We start from the raw sequence: 17,570 nt of genomic DNA on the forward strand, positions 1-17,570 counted from the left end.
CAATATTGCTGCCTCCTGGTTTCCTAAGGCTGGTGCGTTTGCACAGAAGGTGTAGGCAGATATTTGGGTTGCGGCCAAAGCCTTTCCTTGCTAGCGGGCCACCTCGCTAGAGCTGCAGGTGCTGAGAAAGACTCCCCACTGATTCCTGGTGTGGTGTCCGACCCTACAGGCTGATGGAACAAATGCTGGTCTAGGGAAAATAAACTTATCTCATTTGGATGACAACACATAGCCTCAGGTTACCGTGTTGTGTTGCACCAGTTTTGAGAAACAAGTCGGAAGGGGTCAATGACTCCTCGGTTGCTCTCCTCCTTTGAGAGTGTCCTCTCTCTGCCTGTCACTCTCTCTCTCTCTCTCTCTCTCTCTCTCTCTCTCTCTCTCTCTCTCTCTCTCTGTGTTAATGATTCCTAAATCAACAGCATTAATTAATCAGATTGGAAATTCTAATGATTTTTTCCTTGGACTCTGGCCGTCTTTGTGAGATAACTGAGAGCGTTATCTGAATGGCTCTCTGTGGATGGGCTCTCTTCTGACTGACCTGGCCGTGACCCCTGAGGTGAACCCCATCACACAGAGGTGTTAGTGTGCCACCAGGCATGATGGATCACCCCTTAGATCCCTGTGATCTTATAATCACGGCCAATCATCAGGACTATCTCTGTTACTATAATGATCGGCAATGATTCGGCCCTGGAGTATTCAGATGATGGATGGAGGCTCATGCCGGGTCCTGGGAGAGGATGAGTCAGGCTTTCAACGTCTATTGAAAGCATTGGCAGGTTGGCTAGTTGTTCACATCTTTATCATAATGAAGTGGAGACACTTAACCCTGGAGTACGCTGGGGTCTCTTGGTGCCTTAACACTGATGTTTAAGGTGACCCCCCTCAGGGAGACGCCCACATATTGGCTAACCATTTTGCCAGATGATATGCTAATTTTTGTGACCTTAGACTGAGCTGGGTTACTCCCACACCGACTGAAAAAGGATAATGAACTCAGCGCCACATAAAAACGCATTTGCACACTTGGAATTTCATGTTTATGTTGACACTCAGTTATTTACAGCTATTGTGGTTGTCTCATATTTCCAAATGCTCCACTACGACTAAATGCATGCAATAATTTTGCCACGATGTCATTTATATGTAGAGACTATAAATATAATAAAAACTGTGATGTTTTCTCACACAGCATGACCTCTGTTTGTATGGAACGAGAGCATGTCTGCAGCAGTAAAATCTTTGAAACTGCGTTCTCTACTGTATCTCTATATAATACATGCAGCGCCTACGTCTGGCTTTGGATTTGGGTAAAGGCTGTCACAAGCTCACATGAGTGCATGCATCATAGAGCAGGGGTACTCATCCAAACCCCACCCAAAAACCCAGTCCCCTGGTGCAGGGAATTACTGGGCCTCTCCCAGCTCCTGGTAACCCCTTCATTATCCACACACCAATGGGTCCAGATCAGATTCAGCCTTTCTACAGGGGGGAAAGAAATGGAAATTCAGAGGCAGGAGCTGCAGTTCATGCATCTGAACAATGCCTCAATGTTTAAGAAGTGGCCTCACGGATGGGAAGTGATAGGGTTCACTTGTGGTTGGTCTGGAGCAGGCTTCCTTGTTTTCATTTGTGAGAATGTGGCTAAATGGTTCCTCTGGCTCTGTGACTACCTAACAATCACATGTTTAATTAAACACATAGCAAATAGATGACTTGGTGCTATGTTTCGCTGTTTTAAAGAACTGCCTGCTCTATTTTTCCCATCACTTTTTCTCTGTATATCTTCTACTCATTTTTAAATTAACCTCTAAATGGACCTCATCTGTCCAGAGAGAGCCTATTATCTAACACCCTGCTCGCATCCAAGGTCCTTGCCACAGAGGTTTGCAAACCCCACCCACGCGGACCTGTCTGTCACTGCCCATCAAACCTCCTCACACATCACAAGAGAAAAAAAAAAAATCAAACGCGGAGAAAACAAAGAGGTAACTGAAGGATTACATTATATAGTTAATTACCTACTGGCCTCTTTGGAACTGCAGAATTAGAGAGTTTTAATTGCTTTATCACCTGGGCTTGTGAGTGCTGCAATCAACCTGATTTGTTTTAAATGAGCTGCCGCGGGATGGGGTAGAGGCTCGGTGCTCTCTTTCTCTCTGCCCTCCGGTGACTACAGGTGAAACAGTGGGCTAAAAAGGTGAAGAGTGACGGTGGAAGCCTTACAAATGATAAACTGAATATGTGTAAATGAATACACCCTCTGAAGCTATCTAATATTTTTACTCTGGCCAAAATGGTCATATTGAAGGGCCTCTTTTGTGAACAGAGGTTCCAAAACCCCAGCACATGAACTCCCTCAGGATGGCTGCAGTAGCCTTGGGATTTGAACACCAGTGTTACTGAATCAATTAGCATATTCCTGTATTAAAGGAGGGAAGCGTGACAGTGTTTTCTAGGATGTCAGTATGTATCATTAAAAGGCATATTTTAATTAGGGACATGTTAGTTCGTTACACTAAATGGATTAACATTGCTTGTCAAGGGTAGAGATATGTTTTACATTTAAGTCCACTGGGGAACGAGGTCTCAATTTAACAAGACATCTTAAGTTGAGATGGGTCTTGTTAGTGTGTATTCAGAAATGGCACTTAGACAGTTTAATATTTTGAAAATGTGTGAAGATGCCGTATCGCCGGGCTGCTGTTTGTGTGTAACTGAGTGTAAGAAGTCAATTATTATATTGCAATAGTCTGCAGGCTGTGATCTGGAAACAATGCGATCAAAGGCCAGACAGTTTGCTATCACTTTGCAAGCTGTATCAGCGACAACAGACAAATGCAAATTGGTCTAGATTTACATGATTATTTTTAACAGAAACAAATCTAACTGCAATCAGTTTCTTCACTTACAAAGTTTTTGAGGAGGGATTTAAAGGCGAGAAGCCTGACAGCACACTTTCTGACGATGCAGCGAGTATAGGTTCTGCATGACCGTTTGGATCAAAGAGTGGTTATCTCTCCTATTGAGCTGTTCTCACCTCTGTCTTCTCTCATTATGGGATGGACAACAAGAATTTCCCTCCATTAATCAGAACCCAATCCATGGGTCAGCCATCACAGAACCCCTAACAAGCCAAAATGCATAAAGAAGTGTGGGGGAAAAAAAGCACAAAAACAAAACAAGCATCTCCTGAATGTCATAGATGCCAGAGAATTGATTTCTTCCCTGTTAGTGGGAGAAAATGGGTGAGAAACTACTGCTTAGCCAGAGGTTCTAGTAAATTAGATTCACTTTGTGTGTTCAGTCAGCAATCAGTCAGCAAAGTCAACTTGAAACTGGTTGTGAACTAAGCACATATTCATAATAATTGTTTTTTTCCCCTCTGCTATGAATGAAATAACACTTTTACTGACCTTGGTATTCTACATACATTAGACAACATGCTTGCAACCACACAGTGTGTTACAGTATGTTTTTCTAGCGCTTCCATAAAAAGGATAAAAGGAATTTGGGATTATCAGGATATTTATTGGCCTGTGAAGCCAGCACCTGTATTTCACACCCCATCAGGGGGCTATTTCCAAGGGTATTTTCTGCCCAGAGGAGTAGAAAAACAAGCATCTTAATTGTTGCTAACATTCCCACCTAAAGATGAGGTTCATTCAGTCTAATGTTTTAACTGCAGCAGAATTTGAGCCTTTTTGAAATCCGAATAGCAAAAACATGCACCCAGTGCTTAAAACGGTTTCTATGTTTTGCCACTTTCCTGTTTAGGAATAATGCCCTGCCCTACTTTGCCAGATCTTGATTAAAATGTTGACTTTTTGCTGGGTAATAACCTGATTAATGTAATTGAATGTAAAAGGGCGTAGCTCAGCAGCACTGCTGATCACTGGAGATGGATTAGGAGAGAAGGCTTTCAAATTGAATACAGTTCTCCCTCCTCAGCTTGTTAATTGTGCCGTTTACCACTACCTGAGTCAGTGACCACTGCTATTTAGTTTCTCTAATGATGATGCACAGTCGGACCCAACCACAGATAATTAAAAAAGCCTTCCCTGCACCCACCCCCATCTCTCTCTGTCTTGAGTTTGGTGTTGCATTGACAAGCTGCACTAAGGCCAGATATTGAGCTGTCTGCTTCGCAGAGTCTTCGCTGCAGGACCACGTAGCCCTCTAAATGCTGTTATATTGTGTGTTTTCTAGAAAGAAAGCTAGGTATAGATCTTTGGTATCTGACTGTGATTGACAGCAGAGTGGTTTCATCAAGTTCTTTGCCTTAAAATGGTTGCCCACTTTGTCTCACTCAAGCAAAAGCAACTGACTTTGTGCTATTATTAACACTAACGTCAAAAGGAAAAGAAAACAACCATATCCTTGTTAACTTTCAGGACTCACTCTTTATGTTTCTTATGAAATCTTCTTAATGTAGTGAGAATGTTCTGTACAGCCAGTGCATCTCAGACAGGCTGTACCCGAGTACAATTTGAAGAAATCAGATATGCCTGCATTACTGGGTCAAATATGTAACTGTGGAGTGTTTTGCAGTGTACATAAAGGGCACCAATGCCGTTGATGTTTATTTAACATGTTTTTATTGAGCCTGTTTTGTCCTGGTTTAGATATTTATGTGCAAAGAAGAAAAATTCGCTCAATCAAATCATTAAGTGCTCTAAGAGGCTGATTGGTGAGCCACAGCTGAACCCAGCCACCTTGTATTCCAGACAGTTACAGTGGTTGGCTGATTCATTTTTACTCGATGACTCACACCCTTTGGAACCGTTTCATTTTCTTCCTTCTAGCCCCAAAGAACAGAGCGACAAGGTATAAATACCCAGCTTTGTTCTAACAGCTGTCACTCATACAAAAATATAATATTAGTATAAATAATGATGATGATTATTTTATTTATTTATTTCTTTATTATCCACCTACTGCAGACCAAGTCCCCCTAGAGGAACAAATAAAGAAACCTGAACCTGAACCTGACATTAGAAAGACACTGAGGTGGATTTTGGCAGTGTGAAGAAGTAACGGTTACATTTGTGGTGCTTGTTGATATCCTTTAAAAAATAATGCCATTAGTACTATTTTGTTTAATGTGAGGGTCTTTAATCCTACAAATACTATTTCTTTTGTGATGTTACAATATATTGGAGATATTTTGTTTTATATTTCACTGTTTAGTCTTTGAAATCTCAAATAACAGTGAAAGTCTTCAGTGTCTTCTTTTTGCGTTTTAAAGAAAAAACCCCCAATTTTGGTGTTTTGTGTAAAATCTCTCTCTCTCTCTCTCTCTCTCTCTCTCTCTCTCTCTCTCTCTCTCTCTCTCTCTCTCTCTATCTATCTATATATATATATATATATATATATATATATATATATATATATATATATATATATATATAGTTTTACATCTTCTAAATAGCTGCAGAAGTATTACATCAATCAGCTGATTGATTTGATCACAATTCTTTTTGCAACTGAATTCACAATAATAAAAATCACATGTTTTTGTGTGACCTGTTTGTGATCCTGCCGCACATCCACGGGCCTTAAGTGGATTATCAGTTAAGAAAATAGATGAATGAAATGATATGCATGTATTTGCCTCTGGCTTAGTGCTGGGTTTAAATACAGAAGAGAAAACAAACATCAACAAATTCAATTTCTTTTTTTGCAGATCAAATTTCTCTTCAGATCTCCTCTGCTGAAGCAGCTCCACAATCAGGAGCATTTGAAGAGGTCTGAGAGGAAAAGCAGTCCATGAATTACACAGCTTGCAGTCTTGAGTAAGTGCTGAAATAATTAGGAGAGAGAAATCTTTGGCTTGTGCAAACTTCCTTCCACCACTGCAGAACAAAATAATAAAGAGAATGTGTGTGAGACAAAGGCAAGAGACCCCCATGGTGCCTGGGTCTCTGCTTCCTGTCATGAGTATTCCTGTGGGGTTTCACATGACAAAATGCAGAAAGTTGTTTTGTCCCCGTGCCTGTCACGATCCACCCTCATAACCGCAGCTGTGTGTTTGTGCGTATGTCTGTGTGTGTGCGGGTGTGTGTGTGTGTGGTTGTGCACTTGCACTTGTGTGTTTGTGACTGTGCTTTTTTCGTGCTGGCATGTTGTCTTGCTGTCTTCCCTGTCAGCTCATAGCTTGGCACCTGCTCTCATGTTCCTAATTAGTCTCATTTAATTAATTATATTCTACAGCACATCTCCTCTCTGTTCATAGGCGATTTCTTTCCGTAGGTTTTACTCCCATCCCGCTCTTCTACTTCCTTACACGTCATATGCAGAGAACAGGGAGTCTTTACATGTTGTGTATTGGTAACATATGGAAGTCAGACGTGTTTTCTGGGCGTAAATATGTTTTGAAATACAGAGAAATACGCACATTAATGATTCATGTTATCATACTCTCAAAAAAGCTGCACTTCACAACTTTTTCCTCACTCAACTTTGACTTTAAATTACTGTTTTCTTCTTTTTCTTGTGAGTCGAGCTGACAACCAGCTGACTCACAAGCAGAATCTCTTCAGCAAGCTGCAGGAAAAACAGGTCAAGTCTCACTCGCATGGTGAGTAAACAGAAATCAGGAAAGCACTTTACCTGTGACAGTTGGTCTAAGCACCTCTTTCTTCTCTGTTAGCTTTTCTGTTCCATTTGTCAGGTTCACTTGGCTTGTATGCCACTGTTGTCTATTAGGTGTATTTTCACTGTGCTTAGCACTACAGTACAATACTTAATGGAGAGGACTGGAAAAGAGAGGGAAAGAAAGAGTTTACTGTTCCACAGTGTCTTATGAGAAACTGAATCCTTTTGTCATATTAATTTAAATTACGGTTATCAATATTTATGGTTTGCTTTGGTCATGAGTTTGTTGTACGTTGCTGTTGTTTGTGTACAAATGCTTCTATATGATAAACAGAGTGACTTTAACGCGGGGGCATCCAAGGTGCACAAGCCCATCAATGAACGACAGTGGAAACAGCGTTGAATTTCACTTCCTGATGTCAGAGAAGAGCGGCAGCCAGTCGCAGGCAGCCTCCCAGCTGCCCCTCATCCCACGTTTTCCACTAGAGGATCCTGGGCTTAAAGAAAAGATGCCTTTAATAATTCAGAGCCGTGATGAACACCACGTAACACAGCCACAAAAGACAAGATCAAACTTTTGGCAGAGCTACTGCTTCAGCGGGCTGATAGTGTTTCCGAGTGTAGCTCGTTGTACGTTGACCATATGGACATGATAATCACCCATGGGATGAATCAGCAGATTCTTGATCTGAAGCCCAAAATCACACGACACCTTAATTAGCTGGTGCTGATATCGCCCTTCACAGCACTAATTTGTCACCAGCAGCAAAATAGCTTCTGGCAAGTACCTTTCTTTTGAAATTTGTCAAAAGTGTTAAGGAAAAAACAGAGGGAGCATTTAAATGATGAACCAGCTTTTATATATAGTGCTGATAATGCTTTATGACCTCTTGAAGTGCTATATTCACATATGCAGCCACACATTGCATGCATGTGTAGCACTGGGTAAAGTTTGGAGTTCACAAACACAAACAAATGAATGGCCTGCTCTACCTCCTGAACTACAACAACACATATACGACCACAAGCATTTGAAATCTGTGAGGAAATCTCCCCTTACAGGTAGCTCTACATGGCAAAACGACATTTTACACTGAATCATGTTACATATTCAAGCCAGTTTTATTTATAAAGATCCAATTTACAACAACAATTGATTCAAGGTGCTTTGCAGCGTAAGGTAAAGACCCTACACTACTGGGTAAAAGCCCAACAACTGAAAGACCCTGAGCAAGCACTTTGCGACAGTGGGAAGGAAAAACTCCCTTTTAATAGGAAGAAAGCTCTGGTAGAACCAGGCTCGGGGAGGGGGAGCCATCCACACCCCCTCCTCGAGAAGAGAAAAGAAGACGAGAGCATAGTTAAAAGGATAAAACATATCAGCAGTCAATTATGAGGACATAAGCACAAGTTTGTCTCAGTTATATCCTGACTAATATATGCCGCCATCATTAAACTATTTGGGACTGTGTTTACTTCTAATGACATGCAGTTCCCAATAAAGTGTAAATAATTGCTGCCCTCCTCAGGAGGTGTAGCCACCATGAAGCAGTGAGTTGAAAAGGTCAGACGTGTTCAGCACGCCAGCTCTAAAGTGGTTTATTAGCATCCCAACGACATATTCAGGAGTTCGCCTGAGACATAATTACCTGGATAAGGTACAGATGAATACTGTATTTGGGAGAGAAGGCAAGGTTGGTTGGATATTGGCTTTGTCTCCATTAACCTGGAGCACGGTGTTAAAGGATCTGTTTGTGGAGAGAAAATGACAGGGAGTCGGGCTGACGGGGCTGGACTGAGACAGTTAAAGGCCCCTTGCTGCATAGGATAATTAATAAATAAAATACCAGGGGAGCCCCTGCCATGCCTTCGTCTATGACAGGGGCTGTCTCCAGTGCGCTAAAGCATTAAATGACCAATTTCTGTCAGACTAACTTCCACCATGCTCTCTCTCTCCCTTTCTCTCTCCCTCTCTCTTTTTGCGTGCCCTCTCGTCTCCACTACACCCTCACCCCTCTCTCCGCCGTTCCCTCCCTCGCTTCCTCGTTTTCTGAAGTGGGGCTACTTTGCTCTCTTTGCGCTGAGTTTTTCAGCGACTGATGGCTCTAGTTCATTTCTGCTGAATTAATTGGTCCCTGAATGAATTCTGTTGACAGGGCAATTCATCATGTGTTTGGCCTGACAGTGACTGGGTGTTGGGTAGGGGAGGGGGGCTGGGGGGTGGGTGGAGGTGCTGTGGAGTGTGTGTCTGTGTGTGTGTGTGAGTGAGTTCATGTGGGGCGTTGTGAAGTGGTGTGGGGAGCCAGTCAGAGGTGGTGGGGGTTGGTGTTTGTGGCCTCCTACTCCTCTTTCTCCCCCTCGTCTCTTCTTCTTCTTCTTCTTGCGCTGCAGAAGCTTTGGTGCTCTTGTTGAACTGTTTTACCAAAACAGTTGGGACTCAAACAAATCAGCAGCCCCTCCCCATCCGGCTGGGCTTCTGTCAGACAGAAGACGCTCTCTCAGCTTGAAGGGGGAACGCAGGTCAGTGCTACCCTATTTTATACATTTTGGCCTTTTGTTACGCCCCTACACACTTCCTCTCCAACTACAAATCCCTCCCCATTGCTTGATATGCACGCACAAACACAAGACCACCATCTCTCGCCCCACAGCTCCTCGGCTCTTTTGGAGAGTGACATAATCAGGTAGCAAGGCATATTTAGTGCTTAATTACACAATGTGTCGCACAATGGCCATTCAAAGCGATAATTTAGCTCCTGAAGGGAAATTGCTGTGCACTGCTGACTGATCTAACAGGGATGGGAATGGTATAATAGCATATAGTTGGCAGATGAGGCCTGGGTTGAGAAAGGCAGCAATTGCATTTCTCCAGACAGCTCTTTGGCTCCTCATTATTCTAATTGAGAACTATGCGACAGTGCGAGGATGCACAAAGAGCCTCAGCATCCTTTGAGCTTGAACATGGAGGAGACCTCTTTAGGCTGCGTTGAGTCAATCAATGCTCACTCATTACAAACATCACAAAGTCATGTTCTTGTCGCCTGGATGGTCTCACCCGCTGACAGTGAAAATAACCTCATAATCACTGTTCTGTCAGGATCGCGATCATCAGCGAACAGGCTTGAACTCTTTGGCTCCCGTGACACACTAAAGTACATGAACAATTACATGTTTTTGTGTAACTTTTGCTAAATTTAAGCCCAGTGTCCAAGCTCCCAGAGCATTTTAAGGCACATAAAAAAGAGAAAATTGGAAACACTGATGATTCTGTTTTGGGATTGTCTTTTAGTTTGGATGAACAGAAGAGAAGGGTTTTGAAACAGCAAAACAGACACCAAGTAAGCTTCCTGAGTGGGTCTGTTCAACTACAAAAATTAAGCCACAACAGCTAGCCTCAAAAACTGTCAGTGGCAGAAATTTCAGGTCTTATTTTTTGCCATTTCTGCCCATTCTCCAAACTATTTTCTTCAAGCAGCATTTGTTTCTCATTTGCACGTTCACACTCAATGAATGTGTATGATATATTGGTATACAGTTATTAGTATAGACAAAGGTTATTTAAGAAACTGTACAGAAATTGTTTAAATGTGGATATAACAGTAACTTGAGATGAAACTCTTAATACTTTTCATCCTTGAGCAAATTACTACACATCACACATCTACTTGCTCGGGGACACTTAAACACTTTTACATCTACTTATTGTACGCATATTCAATACAGCATAGAAATCTTTTTAACCCCCACCGCATAGCAACTCAGCGATAAAACACTGGACCACTGTGGCGCTTCCTCTTCCCAACACAAATCCATTTGGGATTAACAGAGTTAACGAAGGCAGCATTGTGAACAATACTGCACCCGTGCAGCCACTAATTAAAGTTGCTTCTAATGAGGGCCCGTTGATTGACACAGCAGGGTTGGCCTCTCCCCTCACTAGCATCAACTATGACAGCCACATGATGAGGCTGATGACAGGCTCCCATGCAGGCAGATGACAGGACGTCACTGCTAGACCACCACCGCTCCTCTTCCCCGAACAATGCTGCACTCGTTTGACACCGCGAAATTCATCGAGTCTCAGATTGTAGATGTTTATCCAAGGGATAAAAACATTAAACATAGTTTTCCCTGGCTTTGTGCTGTACTTAGTTGTTTGCTTGTTGCTTTCAAAGGAAACACCTTGTTAGCTCTGGTGGAAAAATCTTAGTGCTAATACAAACATTTCAAAATACTTCAGATAAATATACTTTGTAAAAATGCTTTTAAATGATCATGTACAGTTTTACATTCAAAAATTTTAATTTTTCGCAGCACATGAAATTTGAGCAGTTATTTAAATGAGAATGTTTGAAACTTTTGAGTATGGGACCTTATTTTTTCAAATAAGGGCACACTTTGCATGTTATAAGCTTATGTATGATTTCCATTTTTAGATCTGATGCGATGAATAATCTGTAATGTTAAAATCTCACTGTTATATTGTGGGTCCGAATGGTACTTTTTCACATTTTGCATCTGACAATATATAAACTTTCACATATGTGAAATGTAATGCAGTTGCTTCAGACTGTGTCCACCTACCAGTGTCTTATTTTGCTGTTCATATTATCAGTGACAGGCATGAATCATGCCAAATAGGCCTAGCTATAGGGCATCACCAAGCCAAGCTGACAATAAGGGTGAAGTGTTTGAGTAAATCTTGCACGAGGCCCGCTGGCCCCCGTGGCAGGGCCTCTCTGTGTGGGTTTGAGAAGCCCTGAGGATGACAGGTGCTTTTCGTAATGCCTAACTGATGAGAGCGAATCAGTGGGCTCCATTCTGCTGGTGTGTGTCTCTTCTCCTGTTGTTGTCATCTGGCCCTCTAAAGTAAAGATGAGCTTGACTGACAGATGCATCTGGGTTCACAGTTTATTGGTTTCTACGAGAGAGCCAGATATGCCAATTTAGACAGGGTAGTGACAAAAAAGTTCCCATCTAAATGGAATAATTTTACCACTGGGAATACTCAGCTGGGAGAAGAGGGAGTGTTAGCGCGCGCGTGTGTGTATGTGGGTGTGTATTTTATCTTTTAACAAGGCCTGAATGACAAACACATAGGACAGTTATGGGCTGACAGAAACAGAAGCTTTTGATGCTTCACAGGGGATCCATGAAATAAACAATAGGCAGAGGAGGCAAAGAAATTGAATTACAACTGGCTGGGCTTGTGTGTTTCAGAGTAGAAAGTGGAAGTGAGGTAGCACCAGTGTGGTATAGCAGAATGAAACCAATGCATCATTAAATATACTGGAGTCATTGCTCGCCTGCCTTCCCAACTGTCCTGCTTCTTTGTTTAACACTTCTCTTTCCTCCAGCAAAGGCAATTCTTCCCTTAAACACGGGAATAGCAAATTTTAAACAGCAGTCACGATTTAAAGGATTTCTTCAGAGATCTAAACACCAACACGCACAAACTGTGCTACGTTGTGCAACCTTTGTCTATTTCCTCTTAGAGAGCGCCTCGTGGATTACTGACTGTTCATAAAGTCAAATGTCAATACACCAGCAGCAGGAACGCTCGCAGGGAACCTTGAACTCTGAATCATTTTCTTATGGGGTTAATAATGAGGGGACACCGAGTCAACGACAGACATATAAAAGAATTTATTTCTCATGTGCACAAAAAGAATTGGAACAGAACTGAAACAATGATTGAGGCCACAAGGCTTTCCATATAGATTTTCATCAGAAATCCTTTTTATGTCCATGCCACATCTCCTGTATCATCTTTACAACGGCACAGGGCCCATTCCTGCAATGGTGCTCCACTTCATAAAGCAAAGATTTTGCTTGAATGATGGTGGCATGCACTCTGCACCAGTGTTTCACTCTCAGATGCAAGTAGACAGAAATAGTTAAAATCCCAAGTGCAATTTGTAGAGGATAGCTTCTCTTGAAGAGCAGAACTGCAGTCTATTTCTCTGTTATCTGGTGCCCTCAGCAATGACACTTAACCCTGGTACCAGAAGATGCATTAGCTTGTATGGAATTAAATAAAATAAAAGTTATTTTTTTGATGCCTTCTGCTAAACTGTCAGCAGCAGAGTTGAGAGAGTGGAGGGGAAGAAGTATGGGCGTGTTTCTTTACATCGAGGCACAGATCACTGTAATTTGGAGTAACATAATGAGCACGACATCTACAAATAGCAAACAGGACAATATCTTTGATTGCTGCCAAGGACATCAGTTTGATCGTATCTTAATTTCAGGGAATTTGCGGAGCAAACGTAAAAACTAGAGAATAATTATGTCACACTGGAGGTCTGTTGTACTTTTGCAGCTTTTATGCTGTTCTCAATGGGGATAACTTATTCTATACAACAAAAGATGATACAGAAAGCCATTGAACTCATTGCATAGTGACATAAAACATCATCATGACAATATCATGAAAATAAAATAAAATGACAAAGACAACCTATGTGATGTTAGCATCTGGAACCTGCTATTGATGTAGCCATAGGTTAAACAGCTGTTGTGCCATTCCTCAGAGCACAACATTACATTTAGACACAAATGTAATGCATGTTTTTTTTCAGTCTGTATATCTACAAAGGGAACCAGTACATTAGTATGATACTGCGATGGTGTGTTTGTGTGTGTGTGTGTGTGTGTGTGTGTGTGTGTGTGTGTGTGCGCGTGTGTGTGAGTGACAATATATTTACAGAGAATTGTCTTCACATTATTCACAAATCCTTCTATAAAGCAGCATTTCATTGCAGTTAGTGGAATATTAGATCACTGAAGTTCTCCTTTCGCACTACAAATGCAGCATGATGTTCACCAGCTGAAATGCCATGACATACATGTTCAGTGTTGACTTATTTAAAAGATAATACTGCTTTATTTATGCATACATATACTGTAAATAAAATATTAAATATCAAACTAAGTCTTTGGCAAATGTAGTTAAGAGTACATTCACAAAATATTTTCCAAAACTTAAAATGAGTCAGTATTTCCTTTCAGCCCCTACGGAGAGTGGAACCTAACTTCGTGGAGGGTGGTGAGTCTGTGTTTTTAAAGGCAATTAATTTCAATTAACAGGCATGAATTTATGTTTTAAAAAAACTGGTCTGTAAGGCAATTGTTGAAGCTAATTTGCAGTCGGTTTGCACAACTGCACGCAGCTTTCTAAACTGTGTAGGCATCTATTGGCATGACTAAGTAGCTGAATGAGATACAGTTGAACTGAAAGGATTTGCTCATGTAGCCAAAGAGTTATGGCTTCATTTTTACTTGGAAAAAAGATGTTCATACGCAAACGGGTCTGTTAGCTTGTTAGCTTTGTGGTTTTCTAAGAATGCAACATATATATTTTCAACTTATGCTTATAAAATGGTTAATTGTAGGTGAATGTACCACAAAAAAAAGAGAAAAAAGCTGAGGTTATAGTGCAAAAAAAAGAGAGCAAAGGATGACACTGCGCACGTACATGGACATGAGGGAAATGTGACAGCCGTTCTGAAAAATCGTTGTTTATATTAAAAAAAATGTAACAGAAAATATAATTTAAAGTATTTCAAATTCTGGCAAGACCATTTTAAGTTCACGGTCACCACATTTTTAATACTTTGCAAAATGATTTACATTTTTACATCTGATTGTTTGCCACGGGGAGCACGATGTCGCCAGGGTCAGTAAACGCTGCAGGGCATGCTGTGTTCGTCTTATAATTTAAGTGTTATCAGAGAAATGGGAGCAGAAAAGTTCATCAAAGCACCAGAGTAAAGCCCGCTCTACATTATGGAGCCAGGATCTTGTTAATGGTCAGAGGGGCCCACAACACTGGTTTAATTCGCTACATTGTTACGCTATAGGACCACTGTCATCTCCCCCTGGACGTCTGTCTTCAGAGCAGAAAAATACTGCAGTTCATTACATAAAGGAATGTGACGATCCATGAATAAAATAACAACAACAACAACAACAACAGCAAAGAAACAAAAATTTAAAACCCACGACATTTTTTCCACATGGTTTTCTTCACACTGTTTTTCTTCAATTTATATGTTATAATATATATATTTATATAATCTCTTAAAGTCATTCTGGAAACGCTCAGGCCTGTGAGAGAATAAGGGCATGACAGGTGAGTTCTGAATGCCCCCGGGCCCTTTTGACCCAAAGTGTGTGTGAGACGCTGAAGCTGGGTGCATCTGCGTCGACCTCGGCCATCCTTCCTTCACAACGCACTTGCTGACGGGGGTTTCATTTAGGATTCCACCTCGCTTCCCTTTGACCTCAGTGTTTCTCAGACAGGGACAATATGGAGGCCGAAGCTCTGGCCCTGCAGTTTGAGCTGGTCTCTGGTGTAACTAGTGGCGGTCGTAGGCAGTGGCAGCAGTGGGAGGTGCGGAGCCACGGGATGCGGCACTATAATAATAAGGGGAACCTGAAAGTTAACAGAAGAACGAACCGTTGGAAACCACGAGGTCAAACATGATGTAAGACACGTGTGTAAAAGTTCTGAGGATGCGCTGAATATTCAGAGACTGACTTTTTAGGTTTTAAATAGGATTTAAATTTTAGAGCATGTTCAGCATGACAGTTTTTTTAATGATGTCAGACACTTACTTAATAATGCTGGATTGCTGAACCGCCAGGCTTCATTGTAAGTTGTGTATTGTGGATGAGAGTAGGGGTTTCCAGAAAAATCCCCTCCTAGGGAACAAAATGGTAAAAATACATATTTATAAGAAGCTAATAAATAGAAAAATTCAAAAGCCTACACTACAGTTACATTAGATTTTTTCCCACAACAATATTACTGACACATCAGTTCTCTGGACGTCTGTACAGCTTCTCCAGAGTCCCTTCAGGTGAGTTAATTGTTTTATTGCCTGCTCTGTTCTGTATGTAAGTTTGGACTTTTGTCCTGCTTGTAGGCAGTCACACTTTGCTTCAGACCCTCTCTCATTGTCCTCTCCCTGCAGGTTGTAGTGAGAAGCATGGGAGGGTGAGGGGATATCACAGAGCGATGCTGCAGGCCCACAGGTTTCTTTCTTTTATGGCACTATAAAGGCTGGGTTTTATATGAAGCTGCTGAAGAATGGCCTTTGCTTTAACGGTGTTTGGGGCCGGTCACTAAATCTTAGTTATTCGCCACTGGGTGAAAAAAAACACAAAAAACCCACAACCCCTGGATTAAGAAGGTTTTGCTGTGTTTTTCTACTTTTTGTGTCCATACACACTTTCCAGTTGTATAAAACACACATATTTTTTTATTTGATTTGAGATATGTGTTTTGACCTCTATCTATAGGCTAAAATCACGTGCTAATCCTACACGGCTGCTTTGATTGTTTGTCAGTGTTAGGCACATGTCACGCCGCAATAAAGGGAATTGTGTTTTGAGTTGTTTGGAGCACAGATCTACACATGCTGGCAGCATCTTCACCGCTGGTTGTGTAACTTAAGCTCATCCCTGAGAGAGATAGTGATTTAAATATTTACAGGCCCTCCACGCCTCTGTGTTTTGACCCTTAACTGTTTGCTGTGAACCTGAACTGCAGGTTAAGTAGAGGGGAAAGAGATACGCTCTGCAGCCCTGGGTGTCCGGGGAGGCGAGGAGAGGAGCAAAAGCAGTGTTTATCGATGGGGCTGGTGAGAGTGCGCTGTGTGGACACGGCGAGGGTAATGAGCGCTGGGAGCTGGAGTGTAACTGAGAGGAACTGTCCTATCTCACGGCCACTGATTGTGGTGATCGCCTATCGAGTTCATCTAATGTCCTCATCCACAGACGCTAACCACACGCTAACCGCAGTCTAACAAAGCTATAACAAGCTTGCTTCAATCCTTTGAGTCAAAAGCAATGATTTAAAGTGTCCTTGCTGTCTCAACAGTGAATTTATGTTTGATGTTTTTGGGTTTTTTTTTTGTAGGGTTAAGTGACCGTAAATTTTACAGTATCAACCTGACAGGTACTATGTGTTGCAAATATGTTAGAATTAACTATATCACCTACCGGGAACCATTCCAGCAAGTGTGGATGTGGGGTAGCTGCCTTGTCCTGTGGGGGGGACATGAGGTGGGTAGCCAGGTAAGGTGGTACTAGCCATATCTCGACCTGCAGACACACAGAAGGAGGATCTGTATCACAAGGATGGTCACGAGGAGAAGAGTTAAAAGTATATTCTACTTGAGAGAGTGGGTTTAAGCTGAAACCAGTCCAGGGTGTGTAGCACTCAGCTTGCTCTTTCCTGGATTTGAGGTTTTTTCCTGTAGTGAGTGCCTAATCACAAGAATAAAAAGCCACAAAAAAAAAAAGGCATGTGCTATGTCATAACCGAGCTGATGCAAACTAAAATTGTTCTGGAAGAAGAAAAAAAAAGTGCTACCAGTAAACATTACAGATAAGTTTCTGCATTGAGCAACATGAAAGAGTTTTGTCATTAAATTGATGATAAAAGATGGAAACGAAAACCTTCCTTCGAAGCATATTGCTTTTGGAAACGTCTTGTACATAAACACAAAAATCACCAAAGTGAAGTGATGCATATAGCCACTGAGAATAACAAGCAATGCCCCTATCTGTCACAATGCATCGACTCATCCTGTTTCTTAGGCACGCTCACTTTGTAAAAGCAAAACTAGAGATTTTCCAAAAATGTTCAGAAATAATATGTAAAATGTCTGCTGTCCAATTATATATACCGGTATGTATATCTCTCCTGGGGTCACATATCAATATCATGACACTACAACAAAACATAGCATACTAGTGTCAAAAGCAGTGTTAGGAGCATCAGGCCAATGACAGCATCACGCTGGCCTCTGCTTTATATTCAGCCCTTTAATTAACCCTGACAGCAACCCAGCTAGATGAAGGGGCACACATGACTGGCAGCTATGGGTTTAAGGCGGGCCCCAGTATCAGCCTATATCTGCGCCTTTGAAACCCCCTGTTTTGGCCTCCTGTGGCCCCCTACA

At 41.7% G+C, this 17,570-nt stretch overlaps 1 protein-coding gene and 1 long non-coding RNA gene across 13 annotated transcripts in view; both read right to left on the reverse strand.

Moving 5' to 3' along the window:
- LOC146655576 (uncharacterized) overlaps window positions 1–17,570 on the reverse strand; it is a 249,683-nt gene that overhangs the window by 83,246 nt on the left and 148,867 nt on the right. The window lies entirely within an intron of this gene.
- Window positions 12,812–17,570, reverse strand: part of pax2a (paired box 2a) — a 32,390-nt gene continuing 27,631 nt past the window's right edge. For 6 of the 12 annotated variants that reach the window (XM_085428024.1, XM_085428030.1, XM_085428023.1 and 3 more), the window contains 3 exons: window positions 16,606–16,707; window positions 15,217–15,303; window positions 12,812–15,015 (listed from right to left, as the gene is read on the reverse strand). In XM_085428024.1, coding sequence (XP_085284150.1) covers window positions 14,894–15,015; window positions 15,217–15,303; window positions 16,606–16,707 — 311 coding nt within the window. In that variant the 3' untranslated portion in view covers window positions 12,812–14,893. Of the gene's footprint in view, window positions 15,035–15,216; window positions 15,304–16,605; window positions 16,708–17,570 lie in introns of all 12 variants that reach the window. The other 6 variants (XM_085428032.1, XM_085428035.1, XM_085428029.1 and 3 more) reach the window with 1 other exon arrangement.

The sequence above is a fragment of the Rhamphochromis longiceps genome, linkage group LG13 (assembly GCF_057381845.1).
Source record: "Rhamphochromis longiceps isolate RC_006_pf linkage group LG13, R_longiceps_female_GT1.1, whole genome shotgun sequence".
Lineage (NCBI taxonomy): Eukaryota > Metazoa > Chordata > Actinopteri > Cichliformes > Cichlidae > Rhamphochromis > Rhamphochromis longiceps.